The following is a 26,484-nucleotide window of genomic DNA, read 5'->3' as shown; positions in this document are numbered from 1 at the left end:
GTATCAAAGAGATACTCTCTGCGCCTTTCAAAGGGGTATTGCTGTGGCTTCTCATTGATTGGCACTACCTGGGCAGAAAGGAGAAAACAGAGGCTGTCTTGCCTTCTGAGTTCAATGTCCTCCCTGAAGCCAGTTCTCTAGTTTTGAATCTTTGTGGCACAAGGGAGATGATATCAGCAGGGCAAATAACTTCTAGTCCGGCTACACTGGTCAGCCCAGAATTCTCTCCTCAAAACCAAGAGACAGAGGAGTATCGAGAGAGGAGGAAATAACAGCCAAGCTCAAAGGGGAAAGGGAGGAAAGAAAGCCACACTCTCGGTTTGACTATAGGCATTACTTTGACCATTGTATTTATTGACTTACAGTTTGGAATACTGTGGGGAAATGGGAGGCAGAAAAAGAGAACGAGACAGAGAGACAGAGATTTGACTTATATACTTAATTATTCTAGGACCAGAAAGGATATAATATCTAAGAGATCATTTGCTTAACTCTTTCTGCTGTTAGCCCCACACTTTGCTCTCTTCTATTTCTGTTTCTCAAAGAACACAGTATACCAGGCTCATGATTTCCCATGCTCCAGGAGTATGTCAAACTTGAAGTTGGCCTCTTGCATGCCAGTTCTATGTTCTGAGATTCAGAGTCGCTTGACTGCTACCCTTCTTCACTGCTTCTCATTGGGGAAGGAGAGGGGAAGCAAAACTGCTTTCAGGTACCAGCCTGATAGTCAGGTCAGCATTTGCCTAGTTATATGGGTCCTCTGTATGTCTAGCTCTTTCCCAGGTACCTCAAAGCCCCATTCCACCCTGAACAAGGTTGTGTGGCACCATTATTTGCTTGTCAAAAGGAGATGAAAGGGCAAATTGTAAATGAGGGGTCCTTTGGAGAAAAGGAAAAAGCAAGTGAAAGTGTAGCCAACAAACACGTTCTCTGAGGATAGTTTCTGTATTCTGCTCCCCATGGCTCTTACTTCCTTGGATCCTAATTTCCCTGAAACTTTTCTAGCATCATCAAGTAAATTTATTAAAGAAGCACTTTTCACTTTTTTATACTCCCTAGCACACTCTCCCATCATGCTAATTAGTTAGGGAATAGAAAAAAAATATTCTGAAATCAGAAAGTTCAGTAGGATCTGGAAGGATTTTCTTGAGCATTCAGAGTTCCTGCCCCAATTCTGACAGTTGGGGTCTTCCAGAAGCTCAAACACCTCTCTTTTGGAACATAAAACATTGCCCCCACCCCAGGGCAGCCCATGGGTGTTCCAAACTTTGTTGGGAGGTGGCGAGCCTGTGACTTGTCCTCCTGTCACCCCCAAAGAAGCCTTATGGAGTCACACTGGGCTGCACTTATGGATGGGAAAGATACCCCATTTTATTCTGCAATAGGAGAGACAAAGGACAGGGCAAAGTCCAGACTCTTGACTGGAAGGCAGTAGGGTTAGGAGTAGTGCAGATTCTGACAAATGGCAGAATGATGGACTTAAGACTGTTTCAAAAGGACTATACTATCGTAATAATATGGAGGGAAACAGATGGGGGAGGAGATCTGGAGAAGGGAGGAGGGGAAATCTCAGAGCCTATGGGAGTGTATTATAAAATTTTAAAAAGGTGACAAATGTGAGAATCTAGTAACATTGGTCTGAAAATTCTCCAGCGTATTGGAAAATAGAGAGGCACCAGGAAGTGCAAGAGTTTATACTGGCTCCAGGAAAGCAAAGCTTAGTCTCATGAGCAATGGGAAAATATGGAGAAAGTTTGAGTTAGGGTGAATGAGCCATCCTTCTAAGTACAGCCACCATGGCACCATGCAGTATAGGATAACACAGCTCTGGGACAGGTAAGTTTATGTTTTGAATTGGGAATTGGGAAGGAACTGTCAAATTCCCTGATGGAATCTAAGGGCGAAGGAGAGCCCACCCAGAAGCAAACAGGAAACCGAGCTGGACTTTACAGACCCAACCCTGTTCACAGTGCCTGGTGGATATCTTCTGACCGTAACACTTTATAGACAACCCAGTAGAAGATATTGAAGATGAGGAAAGTGAAAGGGAAGACAGCCCGGGAAATGGTGTCAATTTTCTTGGCTCGGTCCACATAGAGTTTCCGCATGGCTTCTCCCTCTCTCAGAAGAGGGGCTGGAGGTTGGGGGCTATACATGCCAGAACCTTCTACTGGACCTCCATCCCTTGCCTGCAGGCAGTGGCCCAAGCCATAGCCACGGAAATAGAAGCGACTTTCTCGGATGATATCTTCCTCCTGGAATAACAAGGAAGACAAGGCAAAATTTGAGGTCAAAGTGCTAAGGAAATGAGATAAAGAACAGACCATACATAAAAATCCCATAGATGGTGTTGTAAGCTGGTTTGGTATGTGAGTCACTGTGTGCTTACAATGGTCACAAAATTACTCATGAGATAGATGCTAAGCAATTATACGTGGTATGTGGAGTATATGTTACAATTGCATTTGCAGATAGGCCCTGAACTGCCTTTTAAAAAAGGATTTATTTTTATTTATTTATTGAAAAGAGAGAGAGAGAGAGATGTGTTTTCCATTCACTGGTCCATTTCTCAAATGTCTGCAGCATTCAGGGCTGGAAAAAGCTGAAAACAGAAGTTAAGAACTTCATCCGTGTCTCCCGTGTGGAAGACAGGGAGTGAAGCACTTAGGCTATCCGCTGCTGCTCTCCCAGGCACATGAGCAGGTGCTGGATTGGAGGTGGAGCTCTAGAACTAGCACTGGCCGCCTGATATAGCATGTGTGCATCCCAAATGTCAGCTTAACCTGATATGCCACAATGCCAGCTCCCTGAGCTGCCTTTGTATTTATTTATTTATTTTAATTTTTTTGAAGATTTATTTATTTTTATTGGAAAGTCAGATAGAGGAGGAGAGAGAGAGGAAGATCTTCTGTCTGCTGATTCACTCCCCAAGTGGCTGCAACAGCTGGAGTTGAGGCAATTTGAAGCCAGGGGCCAGGAGCTTCTTCCGGGTCTCGTATGCAGGTGGGGTCCCGAGGCTTTGGGCCATCCTCTACTGCTTTCCCAGGCCACAAGCAGGGAGCTGGATGGGAAGTGGGGCCACCAGGATAGGAACCAGCAACCATAGGGGATCCCTGGATGTGCAAGGTGAGGACTTTAGCTACTAGGCTACTGCACCAGGCCCTTTTTGTTTTATTTTTAGAAAGAGATTTGTTTAGTTTTAAAGAGACTTATTCATGTATTTGAAGTGTGCAGAAAGTCAGAGAAAGAAAAAGATATCGAGATCCCTTATCCACTGATTAACATCCTAAATGGAAACAGCAGTCACATCTGGGCCAGGGTGAGCCTGGTTTCCTATATTTATATATGTAGTAGGAGCCAAAAGTACTGGCTGGATGCTGGACGAGAAGCTTGGAGTTGTGGGGACTCGAACTAGGCATTCTGGTAGGGAATATTGATGTGTCAAGTGTTGGTTTAGTACACTGAACCATAATGCTCATCCTTTGAGCTATCTTAAAAATGCATAAGGTGGGCCTGGCGCTGTGGTGCAGTGGTTAAGGTCCTCGCCTTGCACTCCCAGGATCCCATATGGGCGCCAGTTCTATCCCGGCAGCCCCGCTTCCCTTCCAGCTCCCTGCCTGTGGCCCGGGAAAGCAGTCAAGGACAGCCCAAGGCTTTGGGATCCTGCATCTGCGTGGGAGACCTGGAAGAGGTTCCTGGCTTTGGATCAGCATAGCATCGGCCGTTGCGCTCACTTAGGGAGTGAATCATCAGACGGAAGATCTTCCTCTCTCCCTCTCCTCTCTGTATATCTGCCTTTCCAATAAAAAAATAATAATAAAAATAAATCTTAAAAAAATGCATAAGGTAATTTAGAGCAATGTAAAACTCAGTGAAGTGCCAGCCACTGTGAGTGGGACATCTGAATGTCAAGTTAACACTGATTCATAATAAACTGAGTTAGGAAACCATTACACATAGCAAAGCTAATATATTTAGATTTGATTAACCTGGATTTTTAATGATGTTCAAAAGCTTTAGACAGAATTAATTCTCTTTTAATTATAGTTGCTTTTAAAAATTATCTCAATTCAAAGCTGAAAATTCCCAATTTAAAATAACCCAGTGTGTTTTACAAATTAGAATAACCTGATCCCTCTGCTGCAAACAAATGTGCTTTTCTGGAAATTGGCAGATTTGACACAGGAGTCAGTACATACAGAGAAACATTGATTGCCTGATATGCATTCTCTTCATGTATAATGAGTGCATTCCAATAAACACATTGACATCTAAAAGGTCAATTTTATATAAGCACTAGCAAAAAGGCCATTTATCTAGTAGTTGGCTGTCAGCTGTCATTAGCTATCAGATAGCTTGGAGCCAGGAAGTAAGGACAGGTAGATGGAAATTTAAAAAAAAACTGGAGAGAGAGAGAGAGAGAGAGAGAGAGAGAGAGAGAGGCAGCAAGCCAACCCTTAAATGATGGACAGAGAACATTAACCAGGAGCTCCGAGGAGTCCACTCAGAGCGTGTTTACTCAGATTTTGTATAAAATCCAGGTGAGTCTCATTTACTTCCAAAGGAAAGAGTTGGAAGATAGTTCCTTCAAAGACTGTTGGCTTTGGAGTAAAATCTTGTTATCTGAGAAATCACCCGAAGTGATTTCACCTATAGTGAAATGCCTCCTCAGAGGGTGATGCCAGACTATAACTTGACTTGCCCAGGTTTCCGGAGGTTCCTGAGACTTAGATCCTTCAGTGTTAAACATAGAGAAATCTAAGGCAAACCATCTAGGGTTAGCTTGCATAAGATACATGTATAGTGCATGGCAATGGAATATATCATTTACAGAGAAGTAGATTTTAAAGCCTGTGCAGTTGTAGGGCCCGCTACAGATTTGGTAGCATGTCAGAATTGTGGCTTTGTACTTTGACTTTGTAGGTGAGAAGTTGGGTGTGGTAGGTAACAGTAAGCCTTTTGTTATTACGTTATGAGAAGCTGACCTATTGTCTTATAGGCACAGGCATCTGGGAGAAAAAAACAACAAACATAAAAAAAAATTCAGGTCAGAGATGCACTGGCAAATCCCATCTCTTAGTCTGCTACCTGTGGACTCCAGAGTGTAAACTTGGGCAATGGGCAGTAGCTCTGCTCTTGTTCACTGCTGTATCCCCAGTGCCTGGAACCAACTAGGCAGTCAGGTAGGTCTCTGCTGAGTGAATGTGTAGGCTGATAAGCTGACAGTGGCTTTTAGTTTCTGAGAAGCCAGCAGCAGCCTTCTGAGAGCTTGGACCCTAAACTCTACTCAAAAGAGAATCTTGGTTACAGAGTGTTTGGCAGGAACCTGGTAATTTGTGCCCCCCCCCCCCCACACTTCCCCGCACTGTTTCTGCATCCTTCAGCTTGTATTAATAGTGTTGCAGTAAATTTAGGTTCAGGAAAAGATCTTGCTGTCTCTTAACTCTGACCATCTGAGAGCTTTGCTACTCAACCCGTGATTTTGTCACTCTTTTGCAGAGAGAATTGTACACGTGTAAGCCAGGCAGTTCGCTTTCATGGCTGCACTTAAACCCCAGGCTGTAGTGATGGCAGTCTTTTTTTTTACGATTTATTTATTTGTTTTTATTGGAAAGATTTACAGGGGGAAGGAGAGAAAGAGAGAAAAAATTTCTGTCCACTGGTTCACTCTCCAAGTGGCCGCAACAACTAGAGCTGATTTGATCTGTGGCAGGAGCCAAGAGATTCTTCCAAGTCTCCCGGGTGGGTGCAGGGTCCCAAGGCTTTGGGCCATCCTCTACTGCTTTCCCAGGCCACAGGCAGGCCACAGGGAAGTGGAGCAGCCTGGACACAAACTGGGGCCCATGTGGGATCCCTGGATGTGCAAGGTGAGGACTTTAGCTACTAGGCTGTTGCACTGGACCAGTGGTGGCAATCTTAGCTGTCTGCTCAGAGTTGTTATTTCCACAGCCTCTTTCACCGAAGGCCCTGGCTCACCTCGCGTGTATTTTTTTTCATCTGCACAGTTTCTCTATAGGGAAGGCTGTGATGGGCCCATTTCTGAGAGCCAGAGGTAGAAAAAAAAAATTACCCAGGGGACTGACAAATAATGTGGGCTTAAGTAAAAAGACTGTTTGTCTTGCTTTTCATTTCAAGGTCCCTCACTTCTCTACTTATTCTGATCCTCTCTGTCCTCCACCCAAGCACCCACTGCCTACAAGTTAGAGAATAAAACATGAAATATAAATGTTTGCAAAAGAGTAACAATTTAAAAAATTCTGAAGGAAACAGTTGGATACAATTGCTATTTCTGTTTCTATAGATCCAATTATTTTCCCATTTCTCCAGTCATAAGGCTCTAGTAAGTCTAAAGGGAATTATTTGGAAATATTTCTAAGGTTGGACAAAGCCCTTTAACACAGGATAGAAAATATAACCAATAAAGTGAGCCACTATTAGTTATTTTTTTATTTTAATATCTCTTAACTCTTATAGTTGAAGGGACGAAGACTAGTAGCGTGAAATCCATGGATGGGAGGATGTCCTGGATTTGGGTATTATCTATTTACACCAAATTCTGGGTGTGTGTGCACATGGGCTTGCACATGGGTGTTTGTCAGGGGACAATGGAGCCTGAAATACTACATTGTGATTCCTGAGGCTATCTCAACAGAATTCATTTTCCAGCTATTGGGGGCAGGGAAGGGCAGTGAAAAGCCAAACAGATAAAGTAGTTGGAAAACTAAGCTGGGGAGGGAAAGTATGGAGTAGGAGGTGAGGCATAGAGGTGGGGCAGAGTGATATGTATTGCTGCTGAGATAGGGGCTGGAAGAAAGGAGAATAGAGAATAGGGTCTGGAGGGGAGAGGGTGCAAGAAGGGGAAGAGATGAGCAAAGTTCTGAGTCAGAGCCCCTGAGAACATGCAGCAGGATTTGGAGTGTTAGTCCAATTCTTCTGTTGAGAAAGGCAAGCTTTCTCTGTGTGTACACTGAGAGCAAGCTTTTACCAATCAGTTTGCAGAAGTTGGTGGGCTGGGTGCCATGGTTACTGTGTCCATATCCTGGGGCTAGAGGCTGCTCAGCTGGCAAAGACCTTCACCTTTGCCGCTGAGGCTTGTGGGCAGACAAGGCCAGAAAGCTATGCCGGTGGGGTGTGGGGGTGGGAAAACCTCAGTCACTGTTGACAGAGGATTTGGAAGATGGCTGATTGAGAGATGAGAGATTAAGCCTAGAGTTCAGTGAATAGCTGGCTGGCTCCTAGGAAATCTAACCTGCTCCCTGAAAATCACGTAGATTCTCTCTCCTCCCCTGACAATACTTCTCTCAGGCTGAAAACAGCTGCTTCTCTAGCTGGAACACTAGAAAAAGATTCTAGAAATATATTAGCCAAGAGAGGGATGGTAGAAATGCATTACTTCCCATCAACCTTTTCAGGCTGCTTGGTGGCTCCATGATTCTTGCTGCAATTCCACTAGGTTGGCAGTGGCTTTAGGACAGCTGAAAAGGGACATGCTTACTGGCACATGTGTGATTTTTGAGGTTTTAGACAGGCCCTAGGGTTTGAAGCCAGGCTGCTGCTATGACTTTGCAGTAACAGAGTGCCGGTTATGACACACTCCACTATGAGCTCAGGGTCGACTTGTATATGAGCAGGAGGAGATAAGGCTGTGAGCACCTGGAGATTGAGTGGATTCAGGGAAAGAGGCGGGACCAGTGTCAACCTGTTCCAGTGGCTCTACAGTAAACTGACATTTTTGTCGTTGCTGTGTCATCCACACAGGTAATTTGGATTTGGTTGCTAAAAGAATTTTGTACCAGTTGGTGGCCTATTCGTGTTTTTCTTTTAGAAGAAAAGATTTATTTATTTATTTGAAAGGCACAGTTACAGAGAGAGGACAGGGAAAGAAAGAGATCTTCCATCCATTGGTTCGCTTTCTTAATTGGCTATAATGTTTGGAAATGGACCAGGTCAGAGCCAGAAGTCAGTAGTATCTTCTGGAGCTCCCATGTTGGTGGCAGGGTCCCAAATACTTGAACCACCGTCTCATGCCTTCCCACAACACATTAACAGTGAACAAGAATGCAAGTGGAGCAGCTGGAATTTGAAGCAGCTCTCTTACGGGATGCTGGTGCTGCGGGCACAGCACTCGCCCCTATTCTTTTTCAAGCTAGGCATTGAGAAGGTACCAAGACCAAAAGAAAGTCTCTTATAAAGATAGGATTTTGGTACCTACAAACCCGTTTGACACAACTCAAGAGGAGATGGAGGGACACATATCTTAGAAAGAGGGATCATCTCTTTTTTCCCTGTCTGCCGATTTTTTTTTTAAATATATTTTTCTAAATCTGAGAATAAGATAGGAAAGAGTTTTAGGTTTTTGACGGAGTCCTACTCGAGGATATGCAGTTGTAGATCAGTCCACTAGAGGGTGTGTTGTCTAGGGCCTAACTAAAGCACTAAAGTGAGGCAAGAATTGATAAATTTAGAACCCCCACAGCCCCGCCCTTGATGAGCCAGAAGCCTTGCCCTTAGCAGAAAGGAACCTTAGCACAGAACACAAAACCACAGCCATCGTTTGTGAGATATTTTTCATGTAGGCATATTGCAGGCTAGGTGGTCCTGGAGCAGCTGAGAGGGATGTTGGCCCAGACAGGCTAGGGCCAGGGTTTTAATTGGGGGTTCAGATCATAGCATCATTGTTTCCTGCCCTTCAGAGGTCACTGAATTCATTTGCTCCTTTGGTTTGAGGGCCTCTTGATTAGGCAGAAAACATGGGGTTCAATCCCAAGACTTGGCATCTCCCCTATGATTAAGCAACCAGCAAGTATGTAGCTCAGCAAAGGCTTTTAGTTATGCACATGATTGGACATTTGCTGCTACAGGGGCAGCTTACGCACCTCTGTTGTCATGACAACTTACCTAGCACCTATTAGCTGGGCAATTGAGGGTAAACTGCCTCTGTTGTCATGACAACAAGATTTCCTCTTACATTTCCCCAGGTGATGATCACACTACTGTAGAAGTTAACAAACAATGCTGAGGAAGAACCAAAGCTCAAGCCAAACAACTCTGAGGCATTCTGAAGATAAATTGGAAATCCAACAGCCATGAGAGGCAAGTAGTTATTTTGCAGTTCAGCTTAGTTACTGGGACCCTATCTACTCACCCCTTATGATGTCTCCTAGAAAAGCACTATTACCTGATTTTTTAATTCTTAACTACCAATTATTCTATGACAACCTAGCTAGAGTACTTCTTGGTTCTGGGGAGAGCCAGGAGCAACCATTTCTGCTTCTTAAAGGATTCTCATATTTACTAACTGGATAATGCTATAATACCTTCTAATGTATTTTCAGTGCTTCTTCTATGCAAGGCAGTATTGCCCATTTTCTTAATCTCTACTACCTACCTTACAGGGATTAATGTCCCAAAAGAAAGATAAGGAATGAGAATCCAAGAGGTTAAAGCACTTAGCTCAACTGTGACCAGCCTGGGAATGATTTTGGGGGCTCCCAATTGCCCTCAATTGGGGCATGGATTGTGGGAACAGGAGTAGGGAGGGAGGAGCCCCAAAGAGAATGAAACCAGGCCCCTCCCTAGCGGTACTCACCATGCGCTGGCGCCTCTGCCTTCTTCGAAGTCTCATAAATTCCTTATGCTGACGAGAGACGAAATTAACAGCAGCATATTCCAGCAGGGCAGCAAAAACAAAGAGTAGGCACACGGCCATCCAGATGTCAATGGCCTTCACATAGGATACCTACAAATAGCCATTGACAGAGTGGTCAGGCTTCTTGAATTCCTCCCATGGCCCATCCAGGATATTCCAGCCCAGCTGTTCTTCAGCCTTAATCTGAATTTCTTCTGGCTGTTAAATAAGCTTTCCACAAAATGTTCTGGTATCTGAAGGCCAATGTCAGAGAAATCCAGCCACTTACCATCCTTCAGTTGTCTGCACTCTCCACCTGTTACTCCATCTGTTTTTCCTCCCTATGCTTCTTTTCCTTTATTCTTTCTGCAGTTCTACTTTTACCTCTATTTATTTTTTCCTTCTTTTAATGATTCTTTTTTTTTAAGATTTATTGTATTTTTATTGGAAAGTCAGATATACAGAGAGGAAAAGAGACAGGAAGATCTTGGTGCTTAAGTGATCCTTTCCTTTGATGATCCAAAACCTTTTGGGGTCTTTCCTTATCCTCAGTCTTCATAAAAGTAATCTGAGATCCATAGAGGCACAATGGAAATGGGAGATGGAGAACGAAATAGAATATTCTCTTAATAGGAAAAGGGAGACACTTGATTAGGGTTACTTAATCAGTAACCACTCTCTTCATTTAAGTGAATTTAAAAGAATTAGAGCAGAATTGTTCAACCTTATCCCTATTGTCATTTAGGGTCAGAGGTGTGTGTGTGTGTGTGTGTTTGTGCACTGTAGCATGTTTAGCAGAATTTTGGACTTTATCCATGCGATGCACATTGCCATCAATGCTCCAAACTGCCATCACAAATGTCTCCAAACATTGCCATATGCCCCTGGATGGGGGAGATGTTTTCCCAGTTAGGAACCATAGAGGTACAGGATTTATCCATTGAAACCTTCTTCTTATCTGGTGTCTAAAGCACAGCAGAAGCTGACATAAGATATTACCTGTCCATCTCTGCTGGGGAGCTCTCTGGGCTGAACCCAGCAACTCAAAATTTCATAGGGGGTCAATTTGGTTGAAGAGGCAAAAGGACCTCAAACCTAAGCTGTCTTCCCCCACATCTGGCCCTACCCAGCTGTCACCTTGTTCCAGGATGAATCAGTGTTCAACATCACAAGGGAAGTGGAAGAGAAAAGCACTTAAAAGCAAAAGGGGAGCACTAGGCAATGGTGGCTGCCAATGGTGCTTTTGCAAATAGCACAGCATCCAGACAGCTGCTAGGTGGCGCTCCTGAGTAAACCTGCTTTGTTCTCTAAATGGTGAGAGATAAGGCCCCAACTCCCCACTGTGTGTGTGTAATTCCTAACACTTGGCCTCTCACAAAGAAAATAGCAGGAAGATACAGGGTCAGAGGAACAACAGGGGTGGAGTTCCTAGTCCATTGGTGAGACCACAGCCTAAGCAACTTGTAAGGCTACTGAGTTGGAATCCCAGGACTCCTAGGTACTAACATCATCTTCTCACTGGGTGATCTTGCCTAAGACTTTTATGCTCTGAGCTTTAAGTCTCTTCATTAGTCTTGCATGGGAATCAGGATTTCTGCCAGTTAAGCTGCTCAATTAATGAGGACCCTAGGAAATCACAAAGGGCAAGCAAATGGTGTCCATGTTTGTTGCTGCTTATTAAAAGAATCATTGGGGCCTGGTGCAGTAGCCTAGCTGCCAGAGTCCTCCCCTTGCGTGCACCAGGATCCCATAGGGGGAACCAGTTCTAATCCTGGTAGCCTCGCTTCCCATTTAGCTTGTTGCTTGCGGCCTGGGAAGGCAGTCAAGGACAGTCCAAAGCCTTGGGATCCTGCACCTGTGTGGGAGAGCCCAAAGAGGCTCTGGGCTCCTGGCTTCCAATCGGCACAGTTCTGGCCGCTGCAGCCACCTGAGGAGTGAACCAGAGGACGGAAGATCTTCCTCTCTGTCTCTTTTCCTCTCTGTGTATCTGACTTTCCAATAAAAATACAATAAATCTTTTTTTTTTTTTTTAAAAAAGAATCATTAAAAGAAGGAAAAACTATTTTGCTTACTGGCCAATGAAGCCGTAAAGAAGTCATTCAGTTCTGACGAGAAAGCACTGAATGCTGCAAGCAAGTAAGCCACTAACAAAGTTCATTTTCTCCAAATGAGGTAGCTAAATGGTTCTTAGGAGTATATGGATTGTGTTTGTTCACAGGAGGGGACCAGAAAAAGAAGTTTTTTGGAGTATAAAAAAAAGAAGACATAAATTGTAGTAACTCCATGAGTTAAGGAAGACTCTCCTCGCATGGTAGAGGCAGTTAACTGGAGTGGGGTTCTTAGCTCTGCACTACCTTTCTGTGGTCTCTGGACAACGTCACTATCAGAACACAGCTGTCACAGCCCAGCCTGGCTGTATAACCCATGCGCAAGTTCAGCCTATGTCCAAGAATCTCATCAGTATCCCCAACCACCTAGCAAATGCATTTTCAAGAAATGACTCTTAACAGTCTCTCCTCAGACAAATGATCCTGATCTGAGTTCTGTCATGTTTAGCCCTATAGCGTTTTGGGTTAGATCAAAGGTTTCCCAGTATTATGGGAGGGATGGATATCTAGTCCAGTGATTAAGGTGCCAGGGAGGGTGTCTGTGTCCCAAGTCAGAGTGCTGGATCTGATTCGTGGCCCAGGCTGCTGATTTGCAGCTTTCTATTAATGCAGTCCTTGGCAGCTGCTGTGGTGACTTAAGTGTGGTTCCTGGCACCCTTGTGGGAGCTGTGGATTGAGGTCACAGCTTCCGGCTTTGGCTCAGTCCATCGTGGGTGTTCAGAGAACTAGCAGGTGGGAGTGCTCTCTTTCATTGTCCAACTCTCTATATATACATCTGTCTCTCTCTGCCTCTAATAAAATAAATGAAAAAATAATTGGGGACACTAGCCATTTTTGCCCAAGATCCATCCCACACTTTTTTGTAACCCTAACACCTAATAACTGAAGAAAGTTAACATTTACTGAGTGATTATGTGTGAAGCACTGTCCTGTATAGTGAGACATTATTTATTTTCACAATAACCTGTGGAAAAGATAATTCTGTGTTACAGGTGAGGAAATTTGAAAGTCAAGGAAGTAAGTCACCAAAGATCACACTAGTAGTACGTGATAATACTCAAGACTTAAATCCAGGTATGTCTGACTCTAATTTCTCACTCTAAAGCACCACTTTCTTCATATGGTAGACTCATGAACTCACCATAAATTGCCCCAGATTATCACCTGCTTTAATTAATTAATTAATTAAAGTTGTAAATTATAGTGGGGACAAACTGAGAGATAGGAAATGACAGTTTAGTTCCAACAAATCAGAGCGAGAGGAAATACATTCACTATAATCCATAAGGAACTTTGTTTCCTTCACTTTCCCTATTTCTTTTCTATGATTAAGTACCATGCCTGGTATGCAGTACCTGCTCAATAAATATTTATTGAATGAATGAATGACCTTGTGCTATGATTTGCTTAGCACTTTGCTGACTGTGAGGACTTTGATGTGACCTTTCCATGCTCTCCTTGAAGCCATGAGGCAAGAAGAACTGTGCTCAGTCCCATCAGCACAAATCTTCCTGCATAATCAAAACATCATCAGATCCCAGATGATCAGAATCCACTGACTTTGTCATTTGCTATCTCAAAATTTTCTCATTCCATGAGGACATTGTCTCTAGAGCTCTTTTTAATAGTGTCTCTGATTTCTGATACAGTTAAGAGGGAAGAAATTGGTTCAAAGCATAGTACTTCTTACATTATTTCTTGGGAGAAATGACCTTGAGAAGGTCACTTTGCCTCTCTGGGCTGTACTCACCTTATTTATTCCAAGATCTTGGACATGCAATTATTTCTGGAAGGAAGTCAAAGTAAATAAGCACACTTCTCCTCCGTCTCTAGCCAGATAATCATTCCCAACCCCAGCATTCATGCTGTTAGCAATGTTATAACCAACATATTTGGGGAGAAGAGAGAATGTAGTACTCCTGCTCCATGGCTCTGCTCGGCCTTAAACCTAAGATAAATAGTGAGCAGGAGGGACCATGGGGTGAGTGGGAAATGGAGAGCCTGATGTCGAGCAGATTACCTTGGGCAAAGAGGCCCGGGAACCAGAGCTCTGGGTGGTCATGGTGAGCACAGTGGTGATGCCGAGGCCTACACGGGCAGGGGCAGCATCCATATTGATCCAGAAGGAGACCCAGGACAGGATGACGATGAGCAAGCTGGGGATGTACATCTGAATCAGATAGTAACCCATCTGCCGTTCCAGGTGAAACTTTACCTCGATGCAGGTGAATTTCCCTGTGAGGAAAGAGATGAGGTAGAAGAGAGCAGGTCCACACTCTGTCAGCTGAGCCTGGGCGTCAGAACAGGGGCAGCCTTATTTCTCTTGGCCAGCCTCTGGGCATCTAAGCTAGGCCAATGAGTGAGTCTTTCAAAATGGCCCTATGTGTATGAGGGCATTTATAATGTTTTTGGAAAATGGAGTTAAAAGATAAATTTAGGGACCAGTGCTGAAGTGCAATGGGCTAAGCCACCAGTTTTGGAACTGGCATCCCATATGAGCACCAGTTGGAGTCCTGGCTTCTCCACTTCGAATTGAGCTCTCTGGTAATGCTCCTGGGAATACAGTGGACGATGGCAGGAGACCTGGATGAAGCTCCTGACTCCTGGCTTTGGCCTGGCCCATCCCTAGTCACTGTAGCCATTTGGGGAGTGAGCCCACAGGTGGAAGATTTCCCTTTTCCTGTCTCTCTTTGTCTTGCCCTCTTTGTGAAGCTTAACCTTTCAAATCAATAAAATAAATTTTTAAAAAGGTAAGTTCAGGGGCTAGCATTGTGGCACAGCAAGTTAGGTGGCCACGTGTGACACCACCGTCCATATCAGCATGCTAATTGAAGTACTGGCTGTTCTGCTTTTAATCTAGCTCCCTAACAATGCAATGGGAAATCAGTGCAAACTGAGCTAAGTCTGTGGGCCTCTGCCACCCATGTGGGAGACCCTGACGGGTTTTCTGGCTTCTAGCTTCAGCCTGGCCTAGCCTTGGATGTTGTATGGCCATTTGGGGAGTGGGCCAAAAGTCGGAAGCTCTCTTTGTGTCTTTTACTCTTGCTCACTCTTGCTCTCAAATATATAAATAAATATTTAAAAACAGACAAGTTTATTTGGGTGCAAAAAATTTTAAACTCTGTGCATATGAAGGAGCCTTTGAAAAGTTCGTGAAAAACAGTATTATGAAAATCAATGTATAGTGTTCAAATTTTTTGTACCAAAATAAGCTTCTCTTTTAAAAATATTAATTTAATATACATTTATTTAAAAGTAATTATTTGAACATTACATGAAGTAGAACAAGAGAGGCAGACAGACAGACAGAGTGATCTTGTATTTGCTAGTTCACTTCCCAAATGGCCACAATGGCTTGATCTGGGCCCAGCCCAGTGCTAGGAACCAGGAATTTCTTTAAGGTCTCCCATATGGGTTCAGGGGCCCAGGACTTGAACCATCTTCTGCTGATCTCCAGGCATAAAAGCATGGAGTTGAATTAGAAGCGGAGCAGCTGAGATTTGAACTAGTGGCCATATGGAATACTGGCATTGCAGGCAGTGGCTTTACTTGCTATGCCACAACACTGGCCTCTAAACTTAACCTTTTCATTCCATTTTCTATGAACTTTTTGAAATACCTGCACATGTAGCAAGAGCCAACACTTTGATTTCCAGCAGAAGGTCTTTGGAGTGGCATCACAAAAGGATAAAGAACAGGAGAGCTGTAGAATCAGAGCCTGCATGGGTTTGAATCCTGTACTTTGCACATATTAGTTATGTGTCTCTGGGCAAAGCACTCAAGCCTCTTGGTTTCGGCCTCCTCACCTGTGAAACAGCAGATACAATACTGACGCCATTGCTGGGCTATTGGAAAAATTGAAGGATACAGTGCTTTTCAGGTGTTCACGTTAGGCAGCAGTTACTAGTGTTGTCCTTCTTAAGAAAACATTAGTTTAGGGACTTGTGTGGTGGCAGTGTGGTTAAGCCATTGGCTGCCACACCAGCATCCCATATAAGAATGGGTTCTATTCCCAGCTGCTCCCTGCTTCTGATTCAGCTCCTTTCTTTTTTTAAAAAATGATTTATATATTTTTTAAAGATTTATTTATTTTTATTGGAAAGGCGGATATACAGAGAGGAGGAGAGAGAGAGGAAGGTCTTCTGTGCCATGGTTCACTCCCCAAATGACCACAATGGCTGGAGCTGAGCCAATCCAAAGCCAGGAACCAGGAGCTCTTCCGGGTCTCCCACATGGGTGCAGGGTTCCAAAGCTTTGGCCTGTCCTCGACTACTTTCCCAGGCCACAAGCAGGGAGCTGGATGGGAAGCAGGGCTTCCAGGATTAGAACTGGCGCCCATACAGGATCCCGGGCATGCGAGGCGAGGACTTTAACCACTACACTATTGCGCTGGGCCCAGATTTATTTATTTTTTATTGGAAAGGTAAATATACAGAGAGGAGGAGAGACAGAGAGGAAGAGCTTTTATCCAATGGTTCACTCCCCAAGTGACCGCAACGGCTGGTGCTGTGCCGATCTAAAGCTGCCAAGATTAGAACCAGCTCCCATATGGGAAGGACTTTAGCTGCTAGGCCACCACGCCGGGTCCTCAGCTCCCTTGTGATGTGCCTAGGAAAGTAGGGGAAGGCTGTCCAAGTGCTTTGCCCCTGATACCCGTGTGGGTGAGTCGGATGGAGCTCCAGGTTCCTGGCTTCTGTCTGACACAACCCTGGCTGTTGTGGCCATTTAAAAGGGAGTGAACTCATGGATAGATGATTTCCCCACTCCTGCCCCTGGTAAATTTGTCTTTCAAACAAATAAAAATCTTTCTCAATGAAATCCATTAGCTTAGCTCTCTCAGCAGCATTTTTTTTTTTTTTTTTGTACTTGCTAGTACCCTGGAAGTTCTGTAGCAATGATTTCACTGGGGAGCAACACTGCCTTGTGTCTTTTTTTTTTTTAAGATTTATTTATTTTTATTGGAAAGGCTGATATGCAGAGAGGAGAGACAGAGGGGAAGATCTTCCATCTAATGATTCACTCCCCAAGTGACTGCAACGGCTGGTGCTGCGCCAATCCGAAGCCAAGAGCCAGGAATCTCCTCCATGTCTCCCACACGGGTGCAGGATCCCGAGGCTTTGGGCCGTCCTCGACTGCTTTCCCAGGCCACAAGCAGGGAGCTGGATGAGAAGTGGGGCTGCCGGGATTAGAACCGGCACCCATATGGGATCCTGGTGCATATGAGGCAAGGACTTTAGCCACTAGGCCACCACGCCAGGCCCACTGCCTTGTGCCTTAAGCAAGTGAGAAGAGCGAGATGACGAGCGTTTGGAAATAATTCCCGACAGAGAGCAGCTCTGGACAGCAGGCAGAGAATTAAGAGCCATCAAGCAGCAGCATTCAATTCCACTAACATAAAATGTGCTGGCCCTAGGCACCTGGCCCAATGCACGGCCACTCCTGCCAGCCACCTGCCTCTCATCCCCTTTTCACCACCCGAAGGCTAAGAAAACACTAATTCAGATATTTGAAGCATAAACTCAGGATAGCCTAAATGAAGTCAAGGGGTTGTGTATCTGCTGCTTTTCTCGCCGGGCCTTGCTGATTTCTGAGGGCCAGTCGTTCCATCAGTGACTGACAGCGGCTTTCAAATGCTCCATGAACTCACACCTGCTGTTTCCTAAGTCTGCCTTACCTTATCCCCATTCCCTGTAGCTTCTTGCCATGGATGCCTTTATTAGGTACTTCTGTTTCCTTTCCTTTTTTTTTTGTTTTTTTGTTTTTTTGTTTTACTTAATTATAGTTTTAGAGATTTATTATATCTATTTCAAAGGTACAATAAAAGGAAGGGAGGGAAGAGAATGAGGGAGGGAGGAAAAGAGAGAGAAAGAAATCTTTCATCCACTGGCCTGCTCCACAACCACAGTGGTCTGTGCTGGCCAGACTGAAGCCAGGAGCCAAGCACTTGGGCCATCTTCCACTGCTTTCCCAGGTGCGTTGGCAGGGACCTGGATTGGATGAGGAACAGCTGGGACTTGAACTGGTCCCACATGGGATACTGTTGTTACAGGTGGCAACTATGCCACAATATTAGCTCCCCCATTTATTTATGTTTTAGGCAGTTTTTTTTACTTGTAAAATTGTTTATGTAGAAAAGTGAGATGTAGAGGTGGAGTAATAATATTTATAAGCTCAGTTTAGCAAGCTTCCACTGAGTGTCCTAACTTTGTATGCTTTTATTTAGTGCTGTAGCTACTCCTTGGGTCAAGTCAAGCTACTATTCCTCATGTTATGATGGGATACTGAGGCAAGAAGAGATCAGATTTCTCCAGGGCACTCAGCTAGTACCTACTAAAGCCAGAGTCCAAGCAGCTCTGCCTAACTCTAAAGTTTTTGCTCTTACCCATTATATCATCAAGCACTATTCCTTTCAGGATTGTAAATGCAGGTTTTTAGGTTACTCCTTTTCCCACCATATACTCACTGTCTGTGTAGAACTTTGAATCTCAACTTTCTTCACTTGTTTTTCCTATGTTGATATAAACATTTTCAAGCATTCTTTTTTAATGTCTGCATTACTATTCCACCAGAAACCCCGTGTAATTTCTATAACTTCTGCCCTATTGGTTTCTTAGAATAGTTCCAAGTTTGTTAGTATCAACTGTGACTCAGGAGCCCTCTTGGGGTTTAAAGTCAACGTCATATTTTGGAATATTTCCTTATCAATACATTCCAAAGTGTGGGATTTCTAGATAAGCAAATAGCTTCTGGACTGAAGTATCTCAATCTGTGTTCCCTAGATCACATCCATCACAATACTCAGGATGTTTGTTAAAATGAAGATTTCTGGGCATCTTTCCAAGCATATGCAGTTGAAACCTCTGACTACACCTATAAGACACAGCAAAGGAATGCCATTGATCTGTATAAAATTTGCATGTTTTGTCCAATAAGGAGTATACCAATTTTTTCTCTCAACTGTAGTTTTAAACTTAATGGTTTATTCCTCTTACTACTCTCCTCATCTCTTTCGAGGGAGGTAATCCATGTTGATCATTGAAACCACAGTGAGTTAAAATACATATAGTACCTAGCACCATATATGGTCTAGAGGGGTCTTCATGAGAGGTTGGCTGCCTTGTCTCTCATCTGGAGGCCTTCCTTGGACTTGCAGCCAGGAAAGAACCTCTTTCTTACCTGTGTTGTAGTGCTTGGTGCAGTAGCCTAGATCCTTCTCATCCCGCAAGATAAACTGGGGCAAGGTCAGGCCCTCAGCCACTTGCACAGCAGGAGCATCTTCCAACCACTGAAACACGAGGTCATTCATGGTGTAGCCGACTGCAAGGGAAAGAGATGGCAAAGGACTTCAGAGTGTGGATGTTGGATGAAGGTAGAGGGAAACCAAGAAGGAGCTGGAGCTCACAGATGAGGAGCGAGACCTGCAGTTTGGGATTTTTGTGCTGATATTGGAAAAGGGAAGCTTTTCTGAAGCTGGCACTTGGTAAGTTATTTCATGTGTCCATCTTAACTGGGGCAAATCAGCAAGTTTCCCAACTCCTTTCCTACCCATTTCCAAAGATTAAGGGAGAGCCAGAAAAAAAATTATTCTGACAGATCTAGAATGCTGGTCAAAAGGATTGGGAAGATGCCAAAGACCCCAGCTGGGCACTTGCTGCTGCCTTTTCTCTCAAGCCCAGGGGATTAAGCATGCATACTGAACACATGTCTTGAGCCAGGCTAGCCTCAGAGCCAGGACTTCTGCCATTTCACCTCGGGAGAAGAGTGCTATTTATATCCCGCCAGTCATGCATGGCACAATGTGCATACTACAGACTCCTAGCCAGAGCCTTCAATTGGAGCAAATAGACAGCTAATACCAGAGCATGCCAAGTTGCTCAGGGTAGCGTTTTGGGGTGACGGTAAAGCTGGCGCTGGCGGAAAGGAACATACTTCTGGGTGAAGGAAGTATCCATCAAATGCCTCCCAACTACTGGTGTAGGTACATGGGTACCTAATGCTGGTACCTTTGGCACTCCCTGGCCCTATGGACAGCCAGAGCAGCAAGTGGCATGGGATGAAAAACACCTTGAACTGTTAGGGATCCTTGGTTTTGAGTCTCATCTAGGCCAAGAACAGACTGGGTGTGCTTGGGTAAGTCTCTCTCTAGTCTGCAATATCATGGAATGCTGTGAACTAGCTGTTCTTCCAGTCCTTGGACTGTGACACACTAGAGGCACTTACAGCTCTCCAGCTGCATTGTGCAGGTCTGGATGTCCATGGGGAAGTTCTTGAGGTCCATTGGACAGGACAGGATGAGGGTCAACCTGGCAGAGGCAATAAGAAAGAAGTGGCATCAGCTTGCTGGGGCCCAGCACAGCACTGGTGGGTTCCCTCCCTGCTCAGTCCCTTTGACAGACACAGACTTCCAGCCAACCCTTGGGTGCACCTGATGCTGTAGAGCACATTCCCATTCTTGAAGATGCGCAGTAATTTGTTGTCTGTGGTCACCTCATGGAAGTTGGCCCCTTTCTCATTGGCAAAGAACAGGTCTGGCTTCCAGATAGAGTCCAGCATTGAGGGATCCAGGTCTAGGGAGTCATCAGGATATTCTCGGTATGCCAGACGTGGATCATTCCACTGTTGCCGCAAGAAGACATTCACCCTGTAGTCCTGGAGGGGGGCAGAGATGTGCCCGTTGGACGCAGTGGAAGTCACAGGGACCTAGCATGCCTTCCTGGGTGAGAAGATCAGGAAGAGAAGTGCTGAGGGCACACCTCAACAGGGTGTGGCCATTTTTTTTACTGGAGAAGGAACCTGCCATAGACTGATGGAGCAAAGCCAAGATGGGGAAAGGCATTTATTTATACTTACTATGTGCCAGGCTTTTTGCCAAGTGCTCTCTTTGCATCCATTATGTCAACTCTATCTCACACCAACCTTGTGAGGAAGGTGCTGTCATGAGCTCCGTTTCATAGATGAGAAGCAGAGCCTGAGAGAGTTCTTACTATTCTGCTTAAGTTAGTACAGCTGTTAGATAGTAGAGTCAGGATTCAAATGCAAGTTTGGTTCCAAAGTGTGTGCTCTGCACTAAACTACTGAAGTTTGACCACCTTCTGCTTAGGAGTCTGTATTTAGCTATGGGATGAAAGGATAAGGAAAACTCTCCTCCCAGTGGCCAACTTCAGATACCCCATGGCTTTAGCCACTATTATGAAACGGTGATAGGACCAGGGAGGAAGGACATGCCTGCTGTTGTGGTGGGATTCTCCCATTCACACCAGACTGGAAGCAGGGAACAGGGAGACCCCTTACCATAGTGGTCTCAGTGACGGAGCCGAAACTGTTGATGAAGATGTTGCAGGTCACATTCACGGGTGGGCCTGAGGGTAGCAAAGCACAGCCCATTGGCAGGGCATTCCAGACTTGGAGCAGGGTTCAATGACTCCCTCCCTGAGCTTCATGCCCCAGGCAGTCCTTGGCAGAATGCAGTGCTGCCTACACAGGCCTTTGGGCAAAAATATGGGGTTGCTCCTTTGAGCTGCTGGAACTAGCCCTGGCCCACTAGCCTTTCCTTAGGGCAAGCCACAGAAACTGGCTAGGTAGTGTGCTGTCAGAAGTGGTGGTAGAAGGGAGGAGCTTTTTAGGATGTTATGTTGCCTACCTTTAAAATTAGGTCGAATCCTGGCATCATAACCAGACGTGCGCCCCATCAGCTTGTCCAAGAAATCAGAAGGTGACATGGGCTGGGGCCCCTTGGTCCCAGATTTGACATCATCTTTTGCGAAGGCCACCCTGGATGAGAGAGGTAAAAGAGGTCTGACACCAGTTGGATTTTTCATTTATCACAGACTCTCTCTGTTCTCATGCTCACTCACCCTGACTGGTGTCTCCACTCAGGCAGGAGGATAGGTGAGCTGGGTCTGGGGTTCCTCAAGAGAAGACAGAAGCAACCAGAAGCCCATGTAGCAACTCAGTAGCTTGTCCCAGAAAGGAGCTTCCACATAGGTTAGGTGCTTTCCACTTTCATAAGTCTCAGTGAGGTTGGGGTGGGGTAGGGACTGTTATTTACATTTTACAGATGAGGAAACTGAGGTTTCAAAAGGAGTGACTTTTGCAAAGTCCTAGTGCTGGTGAGTGACAAGGTCAGGGCTCACCCTCTGGGCCATGGCCTCAGCCAATAGTCTCTTCCTGAAGGAGCTTTGGAAACACTTAATGGTATCTCACTGGAAATCACATAGCCACTGTAAAGTTTTGCCCAATTTACCATGCCCAGAATGGGAAAGTTCCAAGGATGATGTGGTTTTAGTTGCTTCTGCTTTGTGCTGTGTTGCTCAAAACTCAGGACCTGCTTTCTATGGAGAAAGGCTTGGTTGCTGGAAGCAATATTTTTCAGTTCAGGGATATGGCTGCTGCAAGTAGGTGAACTTATTTTGACAACTGTGGTGGGGAAGCTGCATTCTAGCAATATAGGGCATACTTCCTGGTAGGTTCCTGTTTAGAAGATTAAATTCTGTCTCCCCTCATCCACTTGAATTTGAGGCAGGGATCAGTAATATCCTTTGGCCTGGTCTGACAGCCAGCCCTTTCTCCTCTGACACACTCCACATTTAAGAGCAGTAAAGTACCTTCGGCTTGCCTGCTTACCAGCTCAGCAGCCAACAGATAGATAGGCTAGGTAGGGATCAGGATCTCAGGAAAGGCTTGAGGGTTGGGGAACAGGTCAGGGGCAGGCTAAGGCTGGCTGGGCTGGGGGCTTCCTGCTTTATCCTGCTGTCATCGTCGTCACCATAATCATCATCACCACCACTGCATCAGGCACTAAAGCTGGTTCCTCTGCTGCTGCAGTGTTGGATTGGGCAGCAGGGTGACTGCTGTGTCCTTTGGGGTCCTAATCTCTTTTGAGCCAGGGAGCTTCTTTTTCTCCATCAACCCATGTGGCAGCCAGGGGCTGCTAACAGTGAAACGATCTAAGGTGCTCTATGAAATACTTCACACACCTTCTCTAGATCAGTTCTCACATCAGTCCTCTGATTATCCTCATTACAGTCATTGCTCAGCATCCACAGGGGTGGGGCCTTAGGACCCCAAGGATACCAAGATCCATGGATGTTCAAACCCCTTACATAAAGTGGTGTAATACGTGCATAAAAACCTGTGCACATTCTCTGGTAAGCTTTAAATCAGCTCTTGATTGCTTATCATTATAAATGCACTGGAGCAACTATGCAAATAGTCGCTATACTGTATTGCTTAGGGAATAACAAGAAAAACAAGTTTATATAGGTTCAGTACAAGTGCAGCTTTTTTCTCCCCCAAGTATTTTCCATCTGTGGTTGGTGGCATCTGTGGATGTGGAACGTCCAGACGCAGAGGGTTGACAGCAGATCACTGAGGTGGATTCTTCATGATCATATGGCTAGTATGTTTCAAAGCCTAGACTCAAACCCGAGTTCTTGATTTCAAAGCTGAGTCTGTGCTGTGACACCAGGATGCTGACAGCTCAAGGCGAGCTATTAAGGAACCAGGATGGGAGAAAATCTGTGGTAACCTCTTGCCCACCTCCCAAATCCATGCCTTTCCAAATGTTCCAACTGGGAAGAGGTCCTTTCCTTGCAGTCAGAGGCCACTCTGCTTTACTCTCACTTCCAGCAGGGCCAGCCAAAGCAGGTGGCCTATGCAGACTCTGCAAATCCAAGGAGGTTGGATTGGTGCTGGAGCAAGCAGAAGTCTGTGGCTTCCCCACAGCAGGATGTCCATGCTAGGCAGTTACTGCTCTGGCTGGTGCAGCTGTTGGCTACCTGCCACCTGCCTGCTATGAGGCCGCATGGAGCAACTGGACCTTCCCCACCATTCTCAGCCCCATTTTCAAGTTACCTCCTCCACTCATCCCAGTCTTAGGACCCTGTCATTGACTCCAGGCTCAGCTGTCTTGGGCCTCAAGCCCTAATAGTGCCTGCTTTTCTGGGGCTGCTTTGCCTGAGAGCCTGAAAACCAGTCACTTTATACAGCCTCTCTCCTCCTCCCTTTCATTCCTGGAAAGTCTGATATACTGGTTGAACTCAGGATGAGCTAGAGCTGACAATCCTTCCCAGATAAGACTGTGTGGTGAGGGGTGAATGCTGACTTAGTGAGTACCTGTATGACCATGGATCGATCACTTCCCCACCCCCACCCCCACTTCTTGAGGCCTTAATTACAATGAATCAAAGCAAAAGACTTGGACTTAAAACTTCGAGGGCCCATCTTTCTCTGGTTACCCATAGTTCCTAAGCCCAAGTGGGAATGCAGCCACTGGAACCTGGAGTGGGGGCCTTGGGGCAAGCCTCCTCTCTGGTAGGGTGCCCTTTTCTGCCCAGAGCTCTCTTGTCAATTCTCTGAGTTTTCTTTCCATTCTGAGCTGCTTTTCACCCTGAAGGAGTTTCCTGCCCTACTCCACATCTGATCCCTGGGGCAGGAGGTTTTACTGAGGAGGAAGCTCCAAGGTGCTGTTTGGATTAGGAGGAGAAAGGAGGCTTGAATTGCAGCACTTGCTCCCTGCACCTTGGGAGGCACTCATGTTAGGACCAGTTCAGCACAAAGCATGGCCATCTTTCTTGCTAGGCTCATGCTGTCAACCTGGGCTGGCTTCTAATCTACTAACAGCAGGGCACTCTCAGGGGGCCGGGGGAGGGCATTTTCTTGTCTGCAAGCCCAGTGACTTAGTGTTACTTGGTTCCCCTAGAGGGACAATGAGAAGCCACGTATGCATGGGCAAGGGTAACTGTAGAGAGGTTAAGGGTTGATCTACCCAGTTTTTCATTGTTCTGTGTCCTTGGGGGCAGATTCCTGGTACCTGATGCCCTTTGTGCAGGCGGCTGGGACAGAAGTCACTGTGATGTTTTGGAATCTGAAAAGAGTGTGTGGCCCAGCTTGTTAGGGAGACAGGACTGAATGGCAGGCCAGGTGGTCTCCATTCTAGGGCTTGGATTAGCGACCCACCCTCTACCCAGACCCAGGAAACTCCCACTCATGCAGAAGCCTGCCCACCTGTGCCAGAACCTTGAGAGCTCAGGACAGCTCCGGGGTCCTGACTGGGGCTTCAGGTATCCTCCCTCTGGAACCCTTCAGACCACAGACTTTTTGCAAACTTGAAGGCATTTGCCAGCTGTCCTGGCCACCCCCTCCCCCCGACAGGGTTGGCATGCACCTCCTTCTTACCCCGACTCAGCTCACCTGAGGAGGACCTGCCCTGGCAGGATCCAGAGGAGAAGGAAGGAGAGGGCTGCAGGAAGGAGAGTTGTCATTCCGCAGGGCACCTTGGCGCCCTTTCAGCCTGGCTGCCAAGGTAAGAGGGGATATCCCTGTGGGAACGCCCAAAGGTCGGTGCCTTCCTCCAACTTGGGCTGCTTGCAGGGAGCCCGTGGGGCTGGGCTAGGAGTTGTTCTCTCTCTTTCTCTCTCTCTCTCTCTCTCTCTCTCTCTCTCTCTTTCTCTCTCTTTCTCTCTCTTTCTCCCTCTCCTCTTCTGCCTCTTCTCTTGCCCTGTTTTATCAGTCACAGGGCCAGAACTATTCTGTTGGAGATGATCCTGATACAGACGATCCACTGGCTCCCGCCTGGACTCGCCTTGGGCACTGGCGGCCCTCAGCCTGCTGGCCAGGGTGCCAGCAAAGATTCTCTTTGGGCGGCACTCTCCAAACCCTGGAGAGCCTTGAAGGGGAGGGAGGAGGGAGACTGATAGAAGATGTTTCCCTCCCTCCCACCTCCCTTCACTACCCCCCCCCCACGCCATGCACCCTCCAAAAGCAGCAATTTAAAGGCACAGTTGCCAGCTGCTGGAGTTGGGTTCAGAGCAGTAGCCGTGAGTGTGCCGGAGAGGAATCTGGGCTACTGCCGCCGCCTGCTTCTGCTGCTATTGCCACTGCTACCACTCAGAAGAGGCAGGGTGTCTGACCAGGCTCTAACTCCAGCAGGAAGAGTACAGGCAGGCGGTTTGCTGTCCCTGCCCCCTCCAACAGCTTTGCTTTTAGCCTGCATTTAGCCTGGAGCCAAGCTGGGTCTGCACAGGAAAACCGTATGATTTTTTTTTTTTTCTGAGAGAAAAAGACCTGAGAGAGTTTAGGTGGAGCTGAAGGGTATTCTCAAGCTGGCAGTTTCAGGTCCCAGAGGAGGCAAGAAGGAGGCTAAAGGCACGGACAGCTTTTCCCTACCCCTCTGTCTGGGTGAAAGCATAGAGGATGAATGAGTGATACACAGAAACCCCAGGGCCCTCCTCAATTGTGATCTGTGCACCTGCCCCTAGCCCTTTGAGCCCTGTGCTTGTGCGTTCCTTCCCCTTGCCTGCCTGCCTTCCTGCCTGCCTGCCTCCCTTCCCACCTCCCCCAATTTGTGTCTGCAGAGCTTGGGGCCCCATCTAGCTCTCAGAATTCCTGTCTCTGACACTGCTTCCACAGCCTGACTTTGGGAAGGGAGAGCTGTCACAGAGAGGGGACAGGCTGTGGGGCTGGTGTGGAGCGGGCTTGGCAAGTGTGGGAGAGAGAGTGGGGCAGGAGCAGTCAGCATCCTGAGTGATGGGCTGTCCTCCTCCTTTGTCTTTGCCATTGGCTCTCAGCATCCAGGTGCTCCCACAGCCCCACTGTTTCTCAGCTAACCCTTTCCCCAACTCCCCTGAGCAGCTTCTAAAGAGCCTTAGGACTTGCCAGGGTGTGCTTCTTCTTCCCTCTTTCTCTGCCCACCCACTGTCTTTTCTTCTGCTCTCCTTCCCTGTCTCTGACATTTTCCTTCATCTGCCC

General features: G+C 46.1%; 1 protein-coding gene across 2 annotated transcripts; it reads right to left on the bottom strand.

The window, feature by feature from the left end:
- Window positions 1-67: 67 nt before the first annotated feature.
- Window positions 68-25,015, bottom strand: LOC121169274 (glycine receptor subunit alpha-4). Of its 2 annotated transcripts, XM_040999813.1 has the most exons (9): window positions 24,928-25,015; window positions 21,377-21,507; window positions 21,028-21,095; window positions 20,162-20,385; window positions 19,957-20,039; window positions 18,913-19,053; window positions 13,757-13,971; window positions 9,590-9,739; window positions 68-2,255 (listed from the first exon to the last, which is right to left on the bottom strand). In XM_040999813.1, the coding sequence occupies exons 1-9, from the start codon at window positions 24,996-24,998 to the stop codon at window positions 1,965-1,967; spliced, it is 1,374 nt and encodes a 457-aa protein (XP_040855747.1). In that variant the 5' UTR covers window positions 24,999-25,015; the 3' UTR covers window positions 68-1,964. The 2 variants fall into 2 exon arrangements, with proteins under 2 accessions (XP_040855747.1, XP_040855749.1); XM_040999815.1 differs by lacking the exon at window positions 24,928-25,015 and having other exon boundaries at window positions 68-2,298; window positions 9,603-9,739; window positions 21,377-21,499.
- Between the last annotated feature and the right edge of the window lie 1,469 nt (window positions 25,016-26,484).

The sequence above is a fragment of the Ochotona curzoniae genome, unplaced genomic scaffold (genome assembly GCF_017591425.1).
Source record: "Ochotona curzoniae isolate NIBS_2020 unplaced genomic scaffold, NIBS_Ocur_1.0 scaffold_1852, whole genome shotgun sequence".
Lineage (NCBI taxonomy): Eukaryota > Metazoa > Chordata > Mammalia > Lagomorpha > Ochotonidae > Ochotona > Ochotona curzoniae.
This window is presented reverse-complemented; position numbering and strand designations above follow the sequence as displayed.